Source organism: Onychostoma macrolepis, chromosome 12 (assembly GCF_012432095.1).
Source record: "Onychostoma macrolepis isolate SWU-2019 chromosome 12, ASM1243209v1, whole genome shotgun sequence".
Lineage (NCBI taxonomy): Eukaryota > Metazoa > Chordata > Actinopteri > Cypriniformes > Cyprinidae > Onychostoma > Onychostoma macrolepis.
In genome coordinates, this window is record NC_081166.1 from 16,991,197 (window position 1) to 17,014,968 (window position 23,772).

Here is a 23,772-nt window from a genome sequence, read left to right on the forward strand (position 1 = left end):
AAAACACTAGCCTATTTTAATTTTGGGGTGAATTATTCCTTTAATGTTAATAAAACACCAAACACAAAGAGAAAAATCACTCACTACTCTTGACTGAAAAACTTTAATACAGTTGCTTTAATAGGAATCAATCTATATAGTGTTTTATTTTTATATTTGTTCATTCAATTTCTTGAATGCTCCTGCTAAGTACACCTATTGACTACCTGAAAATAAAACACTGTTTATTTTATTTGTATATTATGTGTATTTGTAATGTGTATCTTTGCTCTCATTTTTTAATAACAAAGATAAAACAATGACAACGATTTTTATCTTCACCCACTTTGGCCTAAATATCCGCCATACTTTTTTATATTTTGTTACCTTGAAAGGCTTTGTCTTTATAGTAGGGAAATTAGTTTGGCTGTACTGCTCAAACAACTTGCAAAATAGAAAATCCAACATGACAAAGAATTGTGGTACTATTGTGAATCGTGATATTTCTAAAGAAAATCGTGATATTTTTGCCAAATCGCCCACCCCTAGCCGAGGGGGACCAAACCCCTACCCATATATTATATCATTATTTTAATGATATATATATATATATATATATATATATATATATATATATATATATATATAATTATTTTTTATTATTATTTCTTCTTATTAAAGTTACAAAAGTGATTTAGTCAAGAGCAGTGACAGATTTTCTAGCACTGTGCTATGATTAATATGAATGGCAGACAGAACGAATATTGGACAGCTTCCCCTTTAAGACCGAAGTCCGGATCCAATATACTGTTACATATGCGTTTTCTCTTTTAGCTGTTTCCTCTCTCTTAAGGCCTAAATCGCTGTCTTTATGAGGATGCTTGCCAAGACGGGGATTCTGACGCGCATAAGTGTGTTTATGTAATCGTTCAAAGTCAATAAAGCGGCAAAAAAAAATAAATAAAATGCACGGTTCTCTCTAGAAACGGAGACGGCGCATATAGCTCTGTTGTTTGTGTTTCAACGGCTTAAAATCGGTTGTTTTAAAACTGCAGTGCTTAAAAACGCTTGTCCATGCTACAGATGTAGTCCCTCGTTTAGGAACGAGCTCCTCGTTTTGTTCTGGTCGTTCTCCACCTGGTTCTGTCACCCCTTCACGCCCCGTGGGTGGCGTGTAAAGATCGCACTCATCCAAATGATTAAAAAGTATTGCGACGTAAACAATGTATTTTGCGACACCACGAAATAAACGATAGAACATATGAAACGATAGACTTTTTATTTCGTCCATCCGATATATATTGTCATATCGCACAGCCCTATTTGTACCTAAAGGGTCCATTTTGGTACCTTAAAGGTACATATTAGTACTTAAAGTGTACATATTTGAACCTAATAGGTACAAAAGTGTACCTTTTGAAAAGGTACCACCCCAGTGACAGTTTTTGTACCTTTATTTCTGAGAGTGAATGAATGGGGAAAAAAAGGAGACCACATTTGACATGCACAATAATATTCCAAAGTGAATACAAAATTAGTTATATTCCTATTATGCGTCATGTCAGAGTCTCAGAATGTACAGTACAGTACTTTTATTGCACAGTGTAATACTTTTGTTTTCTTTGAGGATCAATCAAAAGTGACAGTAATGACATTGTTACAAAAGATTTCAAAATGCTGTTCTTTGAAACTTTCTGATCATCAAAGATTGCATCATGGTTTCAACAAAAATGTTAAGCAGCACGACTGTTTTCAACATTTATCTCTTTTATCATACTTAATATGCACCAAATCAGAATATTATGATGATTTCTGAAGGATAATGTGATACTGAGAATTAGGGCTGTGCGATTAATCGAAATCGAACCACAATCGCGATTTGAGATGTTGCGATTTTACTAATCGCAAAGCCTGCGATGTGGACGCGATATTCTCTGTTCCAGATCGAACACAAATGCGTGACTGCCAGCCTTCTAGTGGCAAAAAAAAATAGAAAGCGCGCGCGAGTAGGATTATGGCATCTACAAGGTCAGATCAATAGTCAGGCAAAGTAATACTAAAGAAAATTTTATGTAATATGACATTACTTCGGCTTCGAAATGACAGACACCGAACAAAAAAGGTTAATTTGCAAGAGCTGTGCCACAACGCAAAAGAGCTCCCTTATCGGTTCTGCTTTTAGTACTGGAGAATAAAATACACAATTTCTTATTTTTTTTTATTAGTACATGAACGTTATCTTACACATTTTGTCTCCCCAACAGATTCTAATTTGAAATAAGTTTATAATGCATGTTTGCTATTCCCAATTCAGAAGACCGCACACACAGCCTGCGTCTCTGAATACTTCTCATACTCGCTCCTCTCTGCCCCACGCGGCGCGTATTCCGCGTCTCACGGACGAGCCGTTTACACTTGCCGCACACACGCAGCCTGTTTCGTAATGCTCGTTTATACTCACGGTTTCGTACCCGGCTCCGCACGAGCGCATCTGGCAGTATGGACGAGGCTTGACGCAAGCGCCTTGTGTCAAACTTGTGTCAACTCGCGCCTGGCTCCGCGTTTGAAACAAATGTAAATTCAGTCTAACTGCTTTGTTAATTTCACTTGGATGAAATGAAACATTCAGCACATTTTCCACTTGTTCTTAAAATCCCAAATACTTAAAAATGAATAAAACAGCCTATGTAATACTTGAATAATTGACTAAAGTAATGCAGTTCTTTATTTACACAAAATAAACAAATCTTTCTGGTGAAATTCAGTAATTAAGTAAATTCTGTAAAAGTAGTAATACCATTATAATCTTCCCTGCTGAAAAAACAATAGAACCCCTCCCAAAACACAATAGAAAATGTAATGGGTTATAATTATAAAGGGTTATAATGGGAATTTTATTGGTTTTAACATAATGGTGTCTACTGGAATTTGATGGATTCTATTGGTGGGATGTAATCTGGCAGATGGGAACCAGGAGAGCAACAGTAATTCCTATGCAATAATGCCCAAAACACACTACAAAAAGCAATTTTGTAATGGTTTTAATGGAAACCATAAGAATTTCTGTGACGGTTTCTATTGTTTTTTTCAGCAAAGAACAATACCCATACTGTGCTGCACACTATTGACAATATTGAGCTGAAGCTTGACTTTGCAAAATTAAAAGCGCAAATCAAATCGCAATCACAATATCTGTCAAAAAAATCACAATTAGATATTTTCCCCAAATTGCACAGCTCTACTGAGAATGGAGTACTATTTAAAATTATAATAATATTTCACAATATGACAAAATTTTTAGATGCAGCCTTGTTGGACATAGTAGGTTTCTTTCAAAAACAAACAAAAAAAAAAAACTTTTCAGTTTATTCTATTGTTGTGGATATGAATGTAAATGAATGATTAAATTATTCAAATGTGGAGTAATAAGTGGCTAGAGACGTAGAAGAGAATAATAGTGTGGAAAGAGTGCATGTCTTAGTTTATTCAAAATACAATGTTTTCCATGAATGCAGGAATATAAAATAGTTACACACGGACCTCTTTTCAATTTAAAGGTTTAATGAGAATATTTATTTTAATCTGAAAATGTGTATGTAAATGTGGTCAAAGAATGAATCTAACATTGGTTATGAATATTAATCTGATTAGAATAATGAGTATATAAGGGCAAAGCTGGGAACTCTAGTTACACTGTTTCTTAGAGGACCTCGCTAACGTCATATTATGAATGAATAACCTTTATCTAGATTATCTGCGCACTCACATTTTGCTCATATTGTTCATCACATCTCTTGTCTCCAGGGGGAACAATTACAGACCTTTGACCATCCCTGTGACCCACATTTACCATGATTAAAATGAGCAAATGTTCATGTTTTTTCACGCTTTGCTGCATACAGTGTGATCTTCACTGCAGCTGGGTTGCACAGATGTAGAGAGAGGTGATACTGTACCACATAGCCACAGGCCAGAATGAGAGCAGAGATTCAGAAGAACTTTGAGGGAATGCGTAGATGTTGCACAGCCCGCGTCCCAATATACATTCTTCCCAGGATGCAAAAACTATTCAGCTAAAAAGCCTATGGGCTTTTATCTTATAATGATATCATATGATATAGTTTAGAAATAACATGCATGAGCAAGAGTGTAATTTTTTCGTGAATATTTGCACGATTGAAAATTTGATATTCAGCGGTGATTCTAGGCAGGGGATTATTTAAAGTAATTTTGCTTGGTCAAGTTCATTTATTTTTTTTGAAAAGTCATTTTGATGACAACTCATTTTTAACATCTGGCACTTTTCTGCATCTATAAACTTGACACATACTACTAGGGCTGTCGCGATTCGTCGGTTTTAGTCGACTAGTCGATTTTTAAAAATCATCGACTTAAAATACCGGAAGTGGCGCATTTCACAGACGAGAATCTATAAAACCACTGATCTATAATCAGTGCATAAAACACATTTTTAGACTATTTTCCAAGACTGCATGATATATTAAACCCATTTAAAAATCATAATTAAGCATAATTGTGAATTCACAAACGCTATGATTTAATAAAATAATTATGTGCGATACAGTTCTAATACAGTCTATGCGCTTTAATTATTCACATGCGTGTAGGTTACGTACGTGCGTCACACAGCGGCTCCGTTCACAGTAGCTCCACAGAAACTGTTATCATTTACATGTGTGGAGCGTCTCAGACTCCATCTCTGCATGTTGTTGTGAGTAAATAAATTCTGGTAAATAATATTTCTGGTAAATACTCCTTTAAAAAGTGTTTTTTGGTTATAATTTTATTATTAGTAGACTAGAACACGTGGATATGTTGTCATTCCCTTTGATTTCAGTGATTTGGACTATGAGATGGACACTTGCTTCTTGCACTCTGTTGCACTTTACTTTTACTTTAAAAAAGCATTTAATAGAAATTTGGATTTCATTTGGTTTAATAAAATATTCTTAAGTAAAATTGTTGATTTTTTTTGGGTGGGAAATTAATTGTTTAGATTAATCGATTAATCGATAAATTAGTCGATAGATTAATCGAAATAAAAATGGTCGTTAGTGGCAGCCCTACATACTACATAACAGAAAACATTGATAATTTAAAGAAAAACACAGTTCAGTACATTGTCATGCATGTTCATTACAGTTGTGGTAAAAAAAATAAATAAAAAATACATCCCTTCAGAATCTGCCAAAAAAAAAAAATTATTTATTTAATGTTGAATGAAGATATTTCTTTCTAAAAATATTTTTGTAATGTCTCTTCAATGCTTTTTTCATCTAACACAATAATGACTTTAAATTATGTTTTGGGGGGTTCTTAAATTATCTTTTGCCAAAACTGACGTGTGATTAATTTGTGATTAATTAATTAATCAGCCCATCATGTAATTATTAGATTAAAAATTGTAATCGCTTGACAGCCCTAATATTATATTATACAAATAAATGCATTATAATCTTTAATTATTTTCAGATAACTGTTATTACACACTCATACACACACACACACACACACACACACACACACACACACACATATATATATATATATATATATATATAAAATGACTACATTTTTGTTTGCATTTTATTTTTGGGTGAACTACTCGTTTAATCATTTGGCTCTTTCTAGCTCAAGATTTTGAGTGGAGGTTGAGACTTTCTCTTCTGACCCACCTTCTGCTGTGTGCTGAATTATTCACTGACTCTCTGCAGGTTCTTGTACATTTACTGACCCATTTGTTCTCATCATTGGCCTTTCCCAACACCTGGTTTGAGACATTAGTATCCATATTTTCTTGAGTGCAAGAGTCTGGAAAGTTCTTTATGGTTCATAACACATGGTCATTATGGTACTGGCTACCTGCATCATACATTATTGATTTCCCACCATTTGGCTTAAACAAAAGGTTGAGGGAGGCGCAGAAATAGAAGACAGTCTGTTGTCTCTTCGGGCTTCTTGGGCGCAGCTTTAATTGAACTCCACATTATCTTTGCATTAAAGATGACAGCCTCAGGAGGATCTGCCCTGTTCTCATTAATGCGGTGTTTGCCATTTCTGCTTTCACTAGTCAAAGTGAATAAATTATGACTCCTGGATTTTGTATGCATATGCATCATGCCTGATGTGTGTGCTAGTGTTTTCTTGCACCGAACATGTGCAGAGAACACACAGGAAACACATGTGATCTCATAACTTGTTTGGTTCTTATGAAAACTTTCTTAATAAAAAACTGTCAGTGTGTGATGCTGCAATTGTGAATCACTTTATACTGTCAGACCATGTCCTAAACAAGTCAACAAACAAAAAATAAATAGCAACAAAAATGTTTTAATAGCCAGCTGTGAAGAGTTCAATGTTCAAATTGCTTGTTGTTTCAATATGTGTAAAAGGATTGTGCATGATTTGGAATTGCTTTGAAAATGTTTCCTGAATTCCAGTTCAATTCCCAAAATTGAAATGAATTTGAAGTGAGGTAGCAAACAAAATGCAGAATTGCAATTTGAATGTGAATGTGAAAATGCTTCAAGGACACATGTCATTTTAAACTAAAAAAATCAAATTTGTAAAGACAAAATTTGAATATTGACTTTCGAAAATAAGTTATATAATAATAAAAAGACGGTGTATGTAATAATTCCCTTAACTATCCAACAGAAAAGAGGCAACTTGGGCATCACTACACAGGATTTTCTCCATCTTCTGTATCCTGTACTGAGCTGAATCAAATCTGTTCATAACTAACAAATGTTTACACTCGTTTTTATTTCTTCAGACCTTTTCTGCTTTTTCAGCCATACAAGTACTGATTATTCAATTGTCTCCTCAGATAAAGCACAATAACAAGTGTGTTCCATTGTCTAATTTTCCCTTTAATAAATTCTCTTTTGTGTTCCGGGTGAGAGAACATTGTTAAATTGGTGTAAATTACAATTCATTCAATTCCAATTCATCTTCTTGTAGGGTGTCAAGGCATCTTTATTTTTGTAGCACTTTATACAATAGAGATTATTTCAAAGCAACTTAACAGTATTAAACAGGAAAGTAACATAATCAGTGATGCAAACTACAAAAATGAGGCAAGTACATGTTCTGCTGTAAAGTAGCTCTAACAAGACAATAGTGTCATTATTCAACTCCAGTCACACTCTCAGAAATAAAGGTACAAAAGCTGTCACTGGGGTGGTACCTTTTCAAAAGGTACACTTTTGTACCTATTAGGTTCAAATATGTACCTTTAAGGCGAGACACTGCAGGTGAATAGGGTAAATTACTTGCTTACCTTACCTTACTTACCTAGTTGATTGATTATATTGATAATTGCAAACATTTTTTGTATTACAAGTTTTCTAAAATGTTAGGTTTAAATATGCAAATGAGGCATTATTTAATGAAATATGCACTAATTTGCATACATTTCTAGTACAAAAATCTAAACACTGGATGAAGTCAGTTTCAAAATTCTTGTTTAATTTTTTTGACATATTACAGTCAAAAGTTTTTACAGAAGGAATTTTGGGTATCTCATTTTGTCACTCCATAATTCAGAAAACACTATATTTTGACAATTTTGGGGGGATTAAAATGTTGTATATAATCAAGCAAATTATATATGAACAAATCCCTCTGTAAAAACCTTCAGGATATAGACAGGAATAAAAATGTAAAGTTTGGTGTCTGTAAGTGCTACTGAAGTGGAGATTTATGGCTCAGTGTAGGAGAAAAAACTCATTTTGAGAAAACGGCCTTTAAAAATATGTATTGTAATTGAAATCTATTGACACAAATAGATAAAGTGCTATAAAAGAAACACTTAACAGTGTCTTTTGGATGTTTTCGTTCTACTAGTCTGAAAAAACACTTCATGAAAAGCCAAAAAGCCCAAAATCTCAAAATTGACAGATGCATGAAAAAACAGTGTTTTTGCCTGCAGTGTCTCCCCTTAAGCTACCAAAATGGACCCTTTAGGTAAAAACATGTACCTTTTGAAAAGGTACCGCCCCAGTGACAGCTTTTGTACCTTTATTTCTGAGAGTGCAGATATTCAGTGTTGTTTCAGATCAGTTCAATGACTGTGTAAAGTTCAAACAAGTTTAATTTAGAGAATAGCAGCTCAATTGTATACAGTAGTGTCATTATTTAACTCAAACTATTCATTATTCAGTTCGATTCCATAACAGAGTTGATGTTGCAAAAATTGTCAGTTGTGAACTAATTTGAGCCATAAAGGAGCTCTACAGTAGACAATGCTATCAGTATTCAGCTCAATTCAGTTTAAGTTTTGTTCTCATTCAACAGTGTCAGTGCAGTATATTACTGAATATTAAATGAATATTAAAGTCTAAGCAAGCCAAAAGAAACCGTCACAAGGAATCCAAATTTCATCCGGTGATAGAAATGGAGAAAAAAACCTTGGGAAAAACCAGGCTCAGTCGAGGATTACTTCTCCTCTGGCCCATTCAGTTCATGTTCTTCAATTCTGCATTTTTCACAAGCCCGGTTTTGTAACATGCATGGCTTTTGCAATAACTGCATCAAAAGTTTGATTCACAGGATTAAATCCTGAATCCTCTGCAAGTCATTTTGGATAAAACCATCATGCAAATGCATAATTGTAAATAACGTCTCACATCGCACCTGATTAGTTACTGCAGATATGCCTAGAATGATTGATTAGCTCGGTGTGGTTTTGTACAGTAAATCCAATTTGTCAAACAGTTGCGGGCAGCACGGAGATAAACTAGAGTAAATATGTACCATCAGATTTTATTTGTAGGATGAATGAGTTTATTTGCCCATTCGAAAAGCAACATACAACCACTTTTACAGCAACCTTCAGTGGGACGGTCAGCGTGATAAATCACCTCTTTCAGTCATAACTGTTTAATTCTCAGGGAGAGTATGATGGCTTGTGCTGTGCTTCACTGTACCAGCTTGAATCACCCTCACACTTTGTCATTTTGACGACGGCTCTCCTTCATTCAAATCTGCACACGTGTCCATACATGCTGCACGTGCGATCGGACAAAAGCGAACACAAACACAACTCCCAGTGCAGCACCGGCTGGCTAAAGCCATCTCCTGGTCCAGACAATAGCCTGTGAAGATGGAGAAGCACTCCAGCAAGAATTTATTGGCTATAATGGCAGCGTCTGGCAGTGATTTTCTCTGTCTCACTGCCTGTCGCTGTCAGACACAGACGATCAGCAGAACTGTGCTTTGAGGAATTTGGATAGGAGCCTGTCGTTTAAGGAAAGAAACAAAACTGGCCCTAAGACAGAAGCCTGAGAAAATAATTTGCAGAGAAACACTCTAGTTTTCTGAAGAGATCGCGAAGTGCTTTGTTGGTTTTGTCACGAGTTGTTTGTGTGAAATGCAGGCGGGTGTTTGTGTTAACAGATTGTCTGAAGGTCCTACTCAAGCTGCACGCATAAACAGCTTAAAACATCAGTTATTATATGCACTTGCCATAATGCTGTGTGCGCGTGTGCTTGGCTTGTTTATCAAGGTGTTTGGCCCTTAATGGTCCCTCAGTGAAAAGGTGTTTTAGTGTCTTGTTATCCTGATAGAATCCAATTAGTAGCATAATACATCCTCAAACTAGTGTTAGAAATTAGCCTTTTACTAAGAATACCAAACGCTTGGGTTTTTTTTGTTTCATATGACTATTTCTATCATATCATATTTATCCTATTAAGATGTAGTTTTCTGGCATAATTAATTGATACACTTCTGCTCAAAAGTTTAAGGTCAGATTTTTTTTTTTTAAAGAAATTAATACTTTTAAATGAAAAAAATGACAGTTAAGATATTTAAATTGTTACAAAAGATGTTGAAAATGCTGTAACTTTATATTCATTAAATAATTGTCAAATATGTATCACGGTTTTTCCAAAAAATATTAAGTAGCAAATCTGATTTTTTCCTTTTTTTAATATTGAAGATAATAAGAAATGTTAATTGAGCACCAAATCAGCATATTAAAATGATTTCTAAAGGATCATGTGACTTTAAAGACTGGAGTAATGACTGATGAATATTCACTTTTGTCATTGCAGGAATAAATGACACTTTTAAAACATTAAAAACCACATTATTTTAAGTAGTAATAATATTTCAAAAATTCAAACTGTTTTTGCTGTATTTTATAACACAGCAAATGCATCTTTGTTGCGCAAAAGATGCATCTTTCAAAAACAAACAAATCTTACAAACCTTAAATTGTTATTGTAATGTAAGCATCATAACAATGTATGCAAATACATATATTTATAACTATATTTATGTTTTTATAGGTCAGGCTTAAAATGCAACACTCAGTTTCTTATAATATGAAACAGGGGAATCCCTGCTTTGTCTCCATCCCGATTAAGTGTTTGAAGACCCCCTAACATGCTTAATATTGAGTATCACTTGACGTTATTGTTGTCAAGTGCTCAAAGAGCAAATATTTGTGCTTGGTGTCATGGTTCTAACCTTTAAAAAGAGTTCTGAGATGATGTGGGCCGGAGCATTAAATTAGCCCTGGCAGGCACAGCCCTCATGGGTAAGCTAATCTGACAGCGGTGATCTCCTCCACATACCCCATATCATAATCAACTTTTATGCCTTTTGGAGATAGACCACTATTAGAACTTCATGCCCCGATGACACACTAATGCTGAAATGCGGGGTGACAGTGGTTTAGATGGCACACAAACACTCATTTCCTAACGCTCTTTATTATTGTTAAGCGATTGAGCCGTTGGCCTCTGATGAAGTGGGTGACGCCAGAGCATTTAGAGTAGTCCACTTCCCCTCAGCACGTGAGACTTGACTGATGTCATATGCACACACGCGAACTGGAGCATCAGGGCCAATTAATCAGCCATCAAGGGGACATTAATAACATTTCAATCTTTCTCCCGCTGTCCCTTGTTCTGTCTCATTTGCTTTTGATGTCACCCCCGCCACAGCACTGACTTTGATCTGGTTATCCATCAGCTTGATATGCTGCGTACAGTCGTGATGCTGATGTTTTGATGCTCTAAATTCAAAGCAAGTCCTGATGAAACAGGCTTTTAGAGGAATATTGTTTGGATCAACTATATTATCATAGTTAACTTCCCACCTTCATGTGGAACACAAAAGGAAAAATTCAGCAGAATGTTCATGCTACTCTATTGTTATATGCTACTCTCGATAGATAGATAGATAGATAGATAGATAGATACACACAGTATATAAAAAAGTAGCATGAACATTCTGCTAAATTTCTCTTTTTCTGTTCCATATATATATATTCAATCTCTGAAAAGAACTAAAAGTGCCACAAAGGTGCAAGTAGCTAGCTTTATACAACATTTGTGCTCTATTCTAAATATTTATGAGTGATACAATAGCATTACGTGATGAATAGACCCATATTTCATAATTTCTCATAATGATCTCTTCCACCAAAGCTCTCAAATCTCAATCACGTTTGTATGTTAAAATATGGCATTTTCAGGTGTTGCACCAGGCTTGACATAAATGATTATTATAGAACATTGTTGGTTTTTCTGTCAGTGTACAGTATGGAAAAGAGCTGCATAAACATCCTTTAAGAAGTACATTTTTTTGGCGTACTTTGAAAAATGGAAATAATATACTTTATGCTTGAGCCAACTGAATGTAATGTTTTTGGACACTTAATTACTGGGATATACAATTAAATGAAAATATATCATAGTTTAAATGTGGTTAATTGAACTTTTTTATAATTCTGTATAATTTGAATTGTCAAATGTACTGAGAAGCAAAATGGTGAAGTAAAATATACTTTAATGTAATTTCTGTTGAATCTTACATATCATGTATTTGAATATATTTGTACTGTAATTACTCATTTGGTAATCATTAAGTTGCATTTTAGTACATGTAAATATATATATTAACTTTAAATGTAATGTAAAATAATAACACACTACAGTTATCAAGTACTTTACAAGTGCTTTAATATTTTACTCACCACATCAGAATAAGTGCACTGTTCTTTTTTAAATCATGACAAAAGATTATTAAAACAACGATCTAAAATGTACTTTAAAACTTTTAAGGTTGTTAGGAAACATGGAAGTGTACTTTGGATATACTTAAGCGGCTTTTTATTTTATTAATAAGAATGACATGAGGGGAAGTGAACAATGGCAATTTTCATTTCTAGCTGGACTGTCCTTTTAAGATATTTGAACTGTGTATTTGTATCAATTTGTAGGATGCCAAGTTTGTAGAGGAGAGGAGGAAACTGCTGCAGTCATACCTGCGTATGGTGATGAATAAACTGATCCAGACACTGCCTGAATTCACTGCCCAGCCCACAAAGGAGACTTTACTGCAGTTACTGCCTTTTTGCCAGTGAGTACATACACACAGTGACACAATAATTCACATGCAATAATAATCAACTGTATGTATTTCAGCTCCATGAACTCTATATGACACTGTATTTTAGTGCTTCAATGGATGATTCATGCCATTTTGAGTTGTCACTCAAGTAGGCCAATGCAATCAAACTTTCAAATGCCACAAATGCATGCTGAATAAAATAGACACACAAGGGGAATTCACCAAGAATGAATTGCACCTACTTAGAGTGCCACATTCACACTCGCCATTTGCGCTACACATGATTCACTAAAGGAATTAAGCAAATAAGGCTGTGAAAAGTTTGTTTTGAATGCACTTTGCGTGCTAAAATTCACAATTTCTCAACACTATTGTCCACAACAACATTTGAAGGCCAGACACAGAAGTTTTAAGAGCTGAATGTTTTTCAGGGTTCCCACTATTTTTAAACACTGAATTCATAGAACTTTTCCACTTGTTTGTGAGTTACTAGATAAGGGTGAAGGATAAGGATTTTTAAATCTATATTTTTTTTACTCACAATTTCTACCCAGTAAAATATTTTAGAGCTTGGCGTGGCTTGAAAAAATATATATTCATTATAAAACATGCCCAGGGAGTTTTAATTTATTGATTCAGATTTCTTTTTCAGGTCTAGAAATTGCACTTAAAATTAGGCTACCTCATAAATACACAGCAACCTTGGTTTTTCAAGACAAAAAAGTTGTTGCGAGCAAGAATTAAATAAGAAACACCTCGACTCGTTTTAGCTTATTTTAATGCTTGTTGCCCTGTCATAGATAATCATCTTTGTTGAGAACCACTTACTATACCAGTATCACTCCACCACTGCGATCGGCTTTTTAAAATGCAGAAAGTGTACTCGACTGCACGCTGTCTGGATATATGCGCAATTATAATGCTGTTCTCCATTATTTGATCATCATTTGATGAATTACTACTGCCATGATGAGTAGAAAATGTACACAAACTTCACTTTTTAATAAACCCTATTTACTGCCTGCATTCCGTGGGCGGTAGTAGCACAGCGTTAATTACAGCAAGCAAATAGCGCTCACTTTTACAAACTTTCTAAAGCCTTATTTACATAGACAGGTGTGTTTGTGCTGAAAAGAATGACAGTGACTTCATTTATATACCCAAGGCACTTTTTCAGCACCTGGTTAAGCTAGATTACGACAGTTAGTGAATATGGCACAGGTTTCTTCGCTGAAATCCCAATCTGCGCATTACACAAGACAAATGCGTCACCAATCATCTCACAGCTGTTCTTTTACAGGAAATTTGATTTGCTTACAGGACCGCTCACATCCTGCATTTTACTGGCCAATTGTCTGTTCTGATTGGCTCATTGATTTATCAGGTCAGACTTCCTTTCACATGCTGCATCTCATTGGTTTATTGTTAGTGCTGGATTTGGCAGCGTGACGCGATTTCAAACAGGAAATTAATTAAAAAAAACTATTTTACCCTCACATCAAATCTGATTTAATTAAAAGAGACCCTTGGCACATTGTGAGACGATAATGGCTCTTTGCTTGGCATGACTGGAGATAATTTGAGTACTAAGGACAGATGAGTCCAGCTGCTTTTTAGCTGGGCAGAGATCTGAATGTGATGTATGATTAGGCAGTGATGTTTCGCGAATATATCATAAAAGCACTTGTTCTAGGGCTCCCAGAGTCCTTGATTCCATTCTGCATGTGGGTTGGATTTTCTTAGTGTAGATCCAGTTCACCGTTCACCGTTCATCGGTTGAGTGCTTGTGTTTCTGAACATGCTGTCTAGCAACTGTGTTCATTCTCGATAAATTTGCCAGTGATTTATGTGATTAACAGTTCTGTTCTTGTGCTCTGAAAGACGCTCTCAGACCTGGAGTAGCTGCTCACAGTCACATTAAACACATGGTGATTACATATCCATTGCATGCCAATAAAGCCGCCTCCTGGCAAACAGACAGAGTGGAAAGCTGTCACACAGAGGTTACAGTGAGCTCGCTTTGGCAACGAGGGAATCCTTTCATGTTAAAACTGCTCTTGTGTGCCCGTTCCTGGCATCTCCTGACTGTCACTGTCAGTTTTGAGTGGGAATGACGAAGGTCTTTTAAAAGACATACTTGTGAGAAGGTTTCTGTGGAACAAAAAGGGTTTTCAGACTTTGAGACTTCAGCTTTGAAATGGAAGACACTTGAGGTCTATACATCTTTACAGTGCAGGGCTGCTTCAAAGAGCTTCCAGCAAAGGTGGTTTCACCCAGAGTCGTTGTTTTGGTTTTGATGGAGCTTCACTGGCAGTCTCGACTCACTTGGTACTCTAGGCAAGATTAGACATGACCAAAGACAAAAATGCGCTTTAGCAATTTATGTGAGACTTAGTCTACTAGTGCATTTTCATTTAGGATGGAGGTTCATCAGGTTGTCGTGTATATGTAGATAGATAGATAGATAGATAGATAGATAGATAGATAGATAGATAGATAGATAGATAGATAGATAGATAGATTTATTATGATCGAAAATACAGTAAACAGTAATATTGTGAGATATTATTACAACTTAAAATAACTGTTGTAATTTATTTTTTGACAGAGCTGAATGGTGGCAAATTTAGTCTTCAGTGTCATACGATCCTTCAGAAACCATTTTGATATACTATTTGTATGCACAAGAAACATTTCTGATTATCAAGGTTGAAAAGCAGTTATGCTTAATAGTTTTTGTAGATACTGTGGTAGTGACATTTTTCAGGATTCATTAATGAGAAAGTTCAAAAGAACTTCGAGTGAATTGAGTGAATGATATGTAAACAACAAAACAAAAACGTAAATGTAGTCTGATTACGAGTATTTTAAAATGTAATATTTAATCTAATTATAAGTACACTGTAAAAAGTGATGTTGACTTAACTTAAAAAAAATTGAGGAAACCCGTTGCCTTAAAATTATTAAGTACATAATAATAATAAAAAACAAAGTTAAGTGAACTTGACAATTCAATTAACTTATTTTTTTAATTATCATTTACTTAAAAAATTTTAAGGCAACGGGTTTCCTCAATTTTTTTAAGTTAAGTCAACTTATCACTTTTTACAGTGTACTTAATTTTTGGAATCTGATAATCGTAAGCCAGATTGCATGCAATCAGTTACTACCCAGCTCTGTATGTATACATACATACATACATACATATACATAAGCATACAGGTGCTGGTCATATAATTAGAATATCATCAGAAAGTTGATTTATTTCACTAATTCCATTCAAAAAGTGAAACTTGTATATTATATTCATTCATTACACACAGACTGATATATTTCAAATGTTTATTTATTTTAATTTGGATGATTAGAGCTTACAGCTCATGAAAGTCAAAAATCAGTATCTCAAAATATTAGAATATTTACATTTGAGTTTGAATAAATGACCATCCCTACAGTATAAATTCTGGGTATCTCTTGTTCTTTGAAACCACAATAATGGGGAAGACTGCTGACTTGGCAATAATCCAGAAGACGAACATTGACACCCTCCACAAAGAGGGTAAGTCACAGAAGGTCATTACTGAAAGGTGTGGCTGTTTACAGAGTGCTGTATCAAAGCATATTAAATGCAAAGTTGACTGGAAGGAAGAATTTGGGTAGGAAAAGGTGCACAAGCAACAGGGATGACCGCAAGCTTGAGAATACAGTCAAGCAAAGCCGATTCAAACACGTGTGAGAGCTTCACAAGGAGTGGACTGAAGCTGGAGCATCAAGAGTCACCACGCTCAGACGTCTTCAGGAAAAGGGCTACCAAGCCACTTCTGAACCAGAGACAACGTCAGAAGCATCTTACCTGGGCTACGGAGAAAAATAACTGGACTGTTGCTCAGTGGTCCAAAGTCCTCTTTTCAGATGAAAGTAAATTTTACATTTCATTTGGAAATCAAGGTCCCAGAGTCTGAAGGAAGAGTGGAGAGGCACAGAATCCATGTTTCTTGAAGTCCAGTGTGAAGTTTCCACAGTCAGTGATGATTTGGGCTGCCATGTCATCTGCTGGTGTTGGTCCACTGTGTTTTCTGAAGTCCACAGTCAACGCCGCCATCTACCAGGAAATTTTAGAGCACTTCATGCTTCCTTCTGTTGACAAGCTTGGAGATGCTGATTTCATTTTCCAGCAGGACTTGGCACCTGCCCACACTGCCAAAGGTACCAAAAGCTGGTTCAATGACCATAGTGTTACTGTGCTTGATTGGCCAGCAAACTCGCCTGACCTGAACCCCATAGAGAATCTGTGGGGTATTGTCAAGAGGAAGATGAGAGACACCAGACCCAACAATGCAGATGAGCTGAAGGCCACTATCAGAGCAACCTGGGCTCTCATAACACCTGAGCAGTGCCACAGACTGATCGACTCCATGCATTGCTGCAGTAATTAAGGCAAAAGGAGCCCCAACTAAGTATTGAGTGCTGTACATGCTCATACTTTTCATTTTCATACTTTTCAGTTGGCCAAGATTTCTAAAAATCCTTTCTTTGTATTGGTCTTAAGTAATATTCTAATATTTTGAGATACTGATTTTTGACTTTCATGAGCTGTAAGCTCTAATCAAAATTAAAAGAAATAAACATTTGAAATATATCAGTCTGTGTGTAATGAATGAATATAATATACAAGTTTCACTTTTTGAATGGAATTAGTGAAATAAATCAACTTTCTGATGATATTCTAATTATATGACCAGCACCTGTATAATATTTTTAGATAGATTTTTATTTGATTATTTTGTATTGTTTAAAATCCACTTGGCCCAAAAATCAAAGGGAACAGGTTGATGGGGATGATGCTTCTAGTCTCACCCAGGGACTATGGACTATCCCAGTGTTTTTCCAATTGAGAAGGGGACACATCCAGTAAGGCTCGATTCGGTTTCAATGTGGTTGAGCCATTTCAAAATTTGCTTCATTACCGCCTAAATCCACAACAAGAAGCCTCTCCAGCAGAGGTGCAGGGGATAGACAGATAAGGAGGGCTTGTTCCACGGCTAAATGAAGAGCTGAATCTCTGTTCTTAGAGGTTATGTAACATATAAGGACGCTCTTTCAGCGGCTACTGTTTAGACTGCAGATCAGCCTCCTGCCGCATGGACCCATTCAATAGTATCTGCGTGTGTGTGTGTGTGTGTGTGTGTGTGTGTGTGTTGCTTTGTGAAGAGCTGAGGATGGAGAGATGGATAGATTTACTGGTGGGGGGCATCGCAGCACCCCACTTACCTGCTTCCAGCTTCTTCCCTGCTGCTCCAGCCTGATTGAAAGCTGCTCAACACTTCAGGCTTCCTTTTTTTTTTTTTTAGCTGTCTCCCTCACTCTTTCCCCTCGCCCAGCTCTCCTCTTTTCTCTCTCAGCTCTATGCCGATCTGACAGCAGCAATACAGCAGAGGAGAAGCCGATCATGGTATGTTGTATGTTGCATAACCCCACTTCTGGCTTACTGTTCAAATTTCATTTCCTTTGAAACCTCTTGAACGTTATTAGTTCTATGTAATCAGTACAGTTAGATTAGCCAGCTCTCAGACCAATGGCTTCATAAGTGGCTGTTCCGTCATACCTTCACAAAGGTGCTTTGAAACTGTTGTTTTTGGTCCTTTTTGAGAACAGAGAAGGAAATTCATGGTTCCCTCCCCACTTGAAGATTATCCAGTTGCAGAAAAAAAGTACGTGAACCATAGATTTTTGCATAAATTGGTCATAAAATTTGATGCTTTGTGGGATAGAAAGAGTGTGACTATATCCATTCGAATTCACACAGAGATATTGTGTTTTTATGCTTGTGTAAGGAGAATGTCAGACATTATAGAAGTATGGAACCACAGCAAAGAGCAAGTAATTTTTTTTTATTTTATACTCCTTATTTAAGCTCTGTTAGCTCTGACTCTTGTTGACTCCAATTAAGTTAGTCATTAACCTGTTCTTTTGACATGAAAACTTATATTTAAGCAGACTGTGGTGTTTGTTGTTGTGATTTGGTTGAAGATCGAAAGTCATTTTAGCAGAAATCCACAAATGTAGCAACATTTTTTCTGCAAATGTAGGTGCATTCAGTTTGACAAAACCATTTATTTGCTCTTCTCTGTGGTTTTATACTCCTAAAATGTCTGGCATTCACTTTAAACATGCATATAAAGCACACACCATCAGTGTGTGAATTCGATTGGATGCAGTTGCACCCTTTCCATCCCATATGCAGCAAGTTTATGAAGCCTTGGCTATATATTTTAGCCACAATCATACAAAAACCATGACTCTCAGACAGTGCAGCACTGATACAGTCACACCGCTCTCAGACACACACACACCACTTCTCTGTCACTCATCTATGGCAGTCTCATGACATTGCAGCTGCCCTCCATCTCACCTGACACCTCCAATTGTAACCCAATGTGGATTTTTTTTTTTTTTTTAACCAAGCACCTTTCTGCTTTTCTGCCTGCTTTTAGTTCCCCTGCTCACCATCAGCACCATAAATATAAGACAAATTGAAACAAGATGATATAGAATAAAAGAGAAAAAGTCTCCTTATCTATAAAGTGTTACATTTATGATGTTATTTTGTAGACCATCCCAGAAGTTCACATCACCCTCGTTCCCTAAACAAATAAACAGATTTTTCCCATTGGCTTTTGGATTGTTGCAGAAAATAAGCTCTGTGACCAACAAAAGTTTACAACTCTCACACGTTTTGTACATTATGATCTCACAAATGAACACAACTTTTATGAATTTTGAAGCTTAAATACAATCGGCAGAAGGAAAAAGCTAAACATAGGCTATAAATCAGGGTTCCTCAATTAGTTTTCACCGAGGGCCAAATTCTGCCAAAAATACCAAGCCAAGGGCCACTGACCTATATATATATATATATATATATATATATACTATATTGCCAAAAGTATTGGGTCACCCCCTTCTAATGAACAGGTTTGACTACTTTAGTCATTTCCATGAGTACAAATCTTAATGTTTAAGCATATAATGATATTCTAGGGAATTGTGTGCTTCTAATTTTAAAGCAACAGTTTGGACAGGACCCTTTTCTATTCTAACATGACAATACCTCTGTGTATAAGGCAAGGTTCAAAAAGAAATGATTGTTTTAGTCAGTGTGGAAGAACTTGACTGGTTTGCAGAAAGCCAAGTCCTAATCCAAGCTGAACACCTCTGGTGTGACTTTAAATGCAGATCTTGAGCCAAAAACTCTTTACCAAACACCAATGACTTTTACATACGCTGTATGGACAAACGTACTGGGACACCCCCTTCTTTAGAACAGAAAAAGGCACTTCCAAAACTGTGGCAACAAAGATGGAAACATAATTCATGTATTTAAAAATTGTATTTCCATGTCTGTTGCAACAGTTTTGGAAGTGTCTAAAATGACTGTACCCATATGTACAAGTCATTGGTGTTTGGTAAAGAGTTTTTGGCTCAAGATCTGCATTTTTTTTTGCCTTTATTATGATAGGACAGATCAAAACTGACAAGAAGCGAAGTGGGATATACAACATGGGCTCATTGGAAATGCATGCCTCTACCTACATTTCTGCGAAACTTAAAAAACGTACCTATACACACGAATCGCTGCAGTTTCCAGTTGAAAGGAACACTAGAGGCAATAAACTTTTATTCCTTTTCACACAAAATATGTGACCCTGGACGACAAAACCAGTCTTAAGTGTAAATTTTTCGAAATTGAGATTCATACATCTTCTGAAAGCTGAATTAATAATTTGTTAGGATAGGACAATATTTGGCTGAGATACAACTATTTGAATATCTGGAATCTGAGGGTGCAAAAAAAAATCTAAATATTGTTGTCCAAATGAAGTTATTAGCAATGCATATTACTAATCAAAAATTAAGTTTTGATACATTTACGGTTAGAAATGTACAAAATATCTTCATGGAACATGATCTTTACTTAATATCCTAATGATTTTTGGCATAAAAGAAAAATTTTGACCCACACGGTGTATTTTTGGCTATTGCTACAAATATACCCCAGCGACTTAAGACTGGTTTTGTGGTCCAGGGTCACATATGATTTGCAGGTCCACAAATCAGGTTAATTTCGATTAATAAAGCCTAATTTTTGCTTAATTACTTGAGAAATATTATGTTATAAATTCAAAACAATTTTAACATGCTGCGAGATTTGAAAACTGATACTTTTGAACATTGTCATCACATATACAGCTTAATTTGCATGAGTTTTCTAATTCAGTAGGTTTGCTCAGTAGCTCACAGGATAACAGCGTTGCACTTGAGTGAAGAATTGCTCCTGTACGAACCCTGTGAAACTACGGTTCAACAAAAAAGCTCAAATACGCATAAGGAAGTGGAAATAGCACGGCTGCTTCAGCAAATGCATGTTTTTATTTATATATATATATATATATATATATATATAATTTTTTTTTTTAATCACTTTTGCATTTGTTAACACTATCGGGTAGGTTTAGGCTTGGGTTTGGTGTAGAGGATATTTCCAATACGGTAGAGCATTAACTTTTAGCTACATTCATCAGATATTTGAATTATGAACCACCACAATACGTACCTGAAACTACGTAATAAAGAACACAGCAATACGTGCCCATATCAACGTAAGAAAAACATGTCAGGGTCACGAATTGAACCAGCATTTTAGCGCCACTCACTGGATGTTTCACTGCTGTGAAATGTGCAGTAAGGTACATAATAACGGTGTTGCAGAAATGTATTTAGAGGCATGTATTTTGAAAGAGCCTGGGTTGGGGATAGCGATAGGGGGTGGGATCGGGAAAGGTCCTCGAGTCGGGATTCGAACTCGGGGCGCCCGTAGCACAACGGCACTGTATGTCGGCACGCTGCCCACAAGGCTAGCGGCACAGACATTGTATTTTATTTTTACTCTTCTATTTAATTGTGTATTTCATTGTATTATCTTTAGTTCTTTTTAGTTAATCGTTTATCTTATTTTATAGCACACAGAGGCGTACAGCAGTTTGCGCAGTACATTGTTACATTATTTACATTGTTTATTTATATGTAGTTTGGGAGCAGGCACCATGTGAGCCAGGACCGCCACTGGCTCCTAGACTCCTCCAGCTCATGAGTGACATAGTTGTCATGATATCCAGGCTGGAGTTGACTCTGTACGGTGAGCCGCAGCTGTGTATGTATAGCGTCTAACCCTCAACAGCAGCTGATGTCTATACAGCCCTCCCTCAGCCTCGAGGGCTTTCCGCTCGGTGCTCAACTCACAGCCATCTTTCAATTTCAGTTTGTTAGCATTGAGTTACGGGTGATGTCAGTGTGCGGCCTGTGAGGATGTAAGGAAAAAATTTATTGCGAGGAGCTTGTTTCATTGTTTATTTACCTACAGCGGGGACTCTGACACGAAGGAGTGTTTAGTTATTGTAAATGCACAGAGAACATGGTTTCCTGCTCCGTTTAAGCATTTAGGTGCCTGGTGGGAACTATCTGTTTTCCAAAGGTATTACAACATAAATGAACACCTGGAGTCAGGCAGGAGAAGAAAGAGCAGAGCGCCCAGGGGTTTACCGATGTTTGCGTTTGTTCTCTAACAGGGACAGCCCGACGGCTAATGAGAGTGGAGCCAAAACTGCCCGATCCAAAGCCTCCAGCCGCTTCCCCAGACTAGGCCGCAACTCGGGCCGCGAAGCTCGGAACCCTGAACCCCAGAGCGGTGACCTTTAACCTCTGAGCGCAATCCTCAGAACTCATCAGTATGGATGTGCCGAGCCAAGGACCTTCTCTTCTATTATGGATGTACATACCGACACCGTTGGAGACTAGCTGGGTCTAGAAACGACGAACAAAATCTGCAAGAAACTGCGGCGTGTGTCGGTTTAGTGGCAGAACTTTTTCAGTTACTATTGTGCCTAGTGATTGATAACAGATGTTGTTTTTGGGAAAAGCCAGGATGTCATTTTGACTAACAGCAGTGACATGAAACTTTTATGAGACTGCGATGAGAATGGTGCGATTGTCTGGAAATAATTTGCACATCATATTATTTGACTGCGACACATGGGACTCAATTTGATTTTTCTGTTTGTATACATTTTGTTACCATGCTCTGCTATGTATGAGGCACAAAGTTAGATGTAATTGTATTATGACTACACTTATAATACATATACAAAACAATCACTTTCCACCATCCTGTTCACAGTAAATCCAAAAAACAGTTTCAGATATTACGTAGATGAATGTCAGGTCAGAATGAAAGTGTTAGTCGGGTCTGGACTCTCATGCTCCAGAGCCCTTGTCGTCTGTCCCTGAAAACCTTTCATTGGAAATTTCCCGGGCTGCCATTATCCTGTATGACCTCGAGAGTACTGTTACACAGAAAGATGGGGCGTATCGTATTGTGTGGACTGAACAGAAGAGAATTTCGTAGCAGGGGAATCTCCACTGAATAAAAGAGTGAGAGATCATTTTGCCCTATTTTAACTACAAGCACAATGATGATTGGGATTCATTACTAATAAATAGTATTTATGGTTTTAACATGTTATAATGTATAAGGAGATCATAGAGAGGAACCATGATGTGTTTAAATAAAAAAAAATTGTCTGCTATCAAATTGAATATGATGTAGAATTGCCATCAGATTCTGCTCGGCTGTAACTCATACAGTAGCAGATCTGTTGTGTGCTTTGCATATGTGTCTGTTTGCAACCTTTTGTACTAGTAAGCAACTGTATATGATGGTTTTTCTTAAACAGAGTATCTTTCTGTCCCAAATGTGACAGGAAGCAGCTCTTTTGCAGCCTTAAGAGTACATGAGCTTAATGAATACATGAATAAATACAAGTACCAACACACATTCTGTTTTTGTGTCAAATTTGTAAGGTAAGTCGATATTAGTGCTATGCCACAAGACTGTTTTTCTTCCATTTTGAGTAAAGAAAGTGTTTTAAAGGCTCAATGTATTAAAAAAAAAAATCTATATTTAAATGGCAGATTTTGAGCTTGTGAGCTGTGTTGCCACGGTAACTTGAAACAAAATCAGGAGAATTTTACAAACCTCCAGATCACTAAGAAATGGATCAGTTGTTTCTAATTGTTGGCGCTTTCTGTCACTGTGAGTGACGCAAAGTGTCTTGTCACATGTGGTTTTTATTCCAACAAATTAAAAATAGTCTTTGCAAGGCAGGAAAATAATAGTAGTGGATAGTTCTCCCAAAAATGAAAATTGCCATCATTTACTCATCTTCAAGTTTTTATAAGCCTGTATGAGTTTCTTTCTTCTGTTGAACACAAAAGAAGATATTTTGATGAATGTGGGTAACCCAAAAATTTCTGGTAGCCATTGACTTCCATAGTATTTTTTTCCATAAT

At 36.3% G+C, this 23,772-nt stretch overlaps 1 protein-coding gene across 3 annotated transcripts in view; it reads left to right on the forward strand.

Annotated features, from left to right (window-relative positions):
• Positions 1 to 23,257, forward strand: part of snx29 (sorting nexin 29) — a 152,465-nt gene extending 129,208 nt beyond the window's left edge. For 2 of the 3 annotated variants that reach the window (XM_058792899.1, XM_058792900.1), the window contains 2 exons: positions 12,236 to 12,375; positions 21,993 to 23,257. In XM_058792899.1, the coding sequence (XP_058648882.1) occupies positions 12,236 to 12,375; positions 21,993 to 22,122 (270 nt within the window). In that variant the 3' untranslated portion in view covers positions 22,123 to 23,257. The other variant, XM_058792901.1, reaches the window with a different exon arrangement.
• The last annotated feature ends 515 nt before the right edge of the window (positions 23,258 to 23,772 follow it).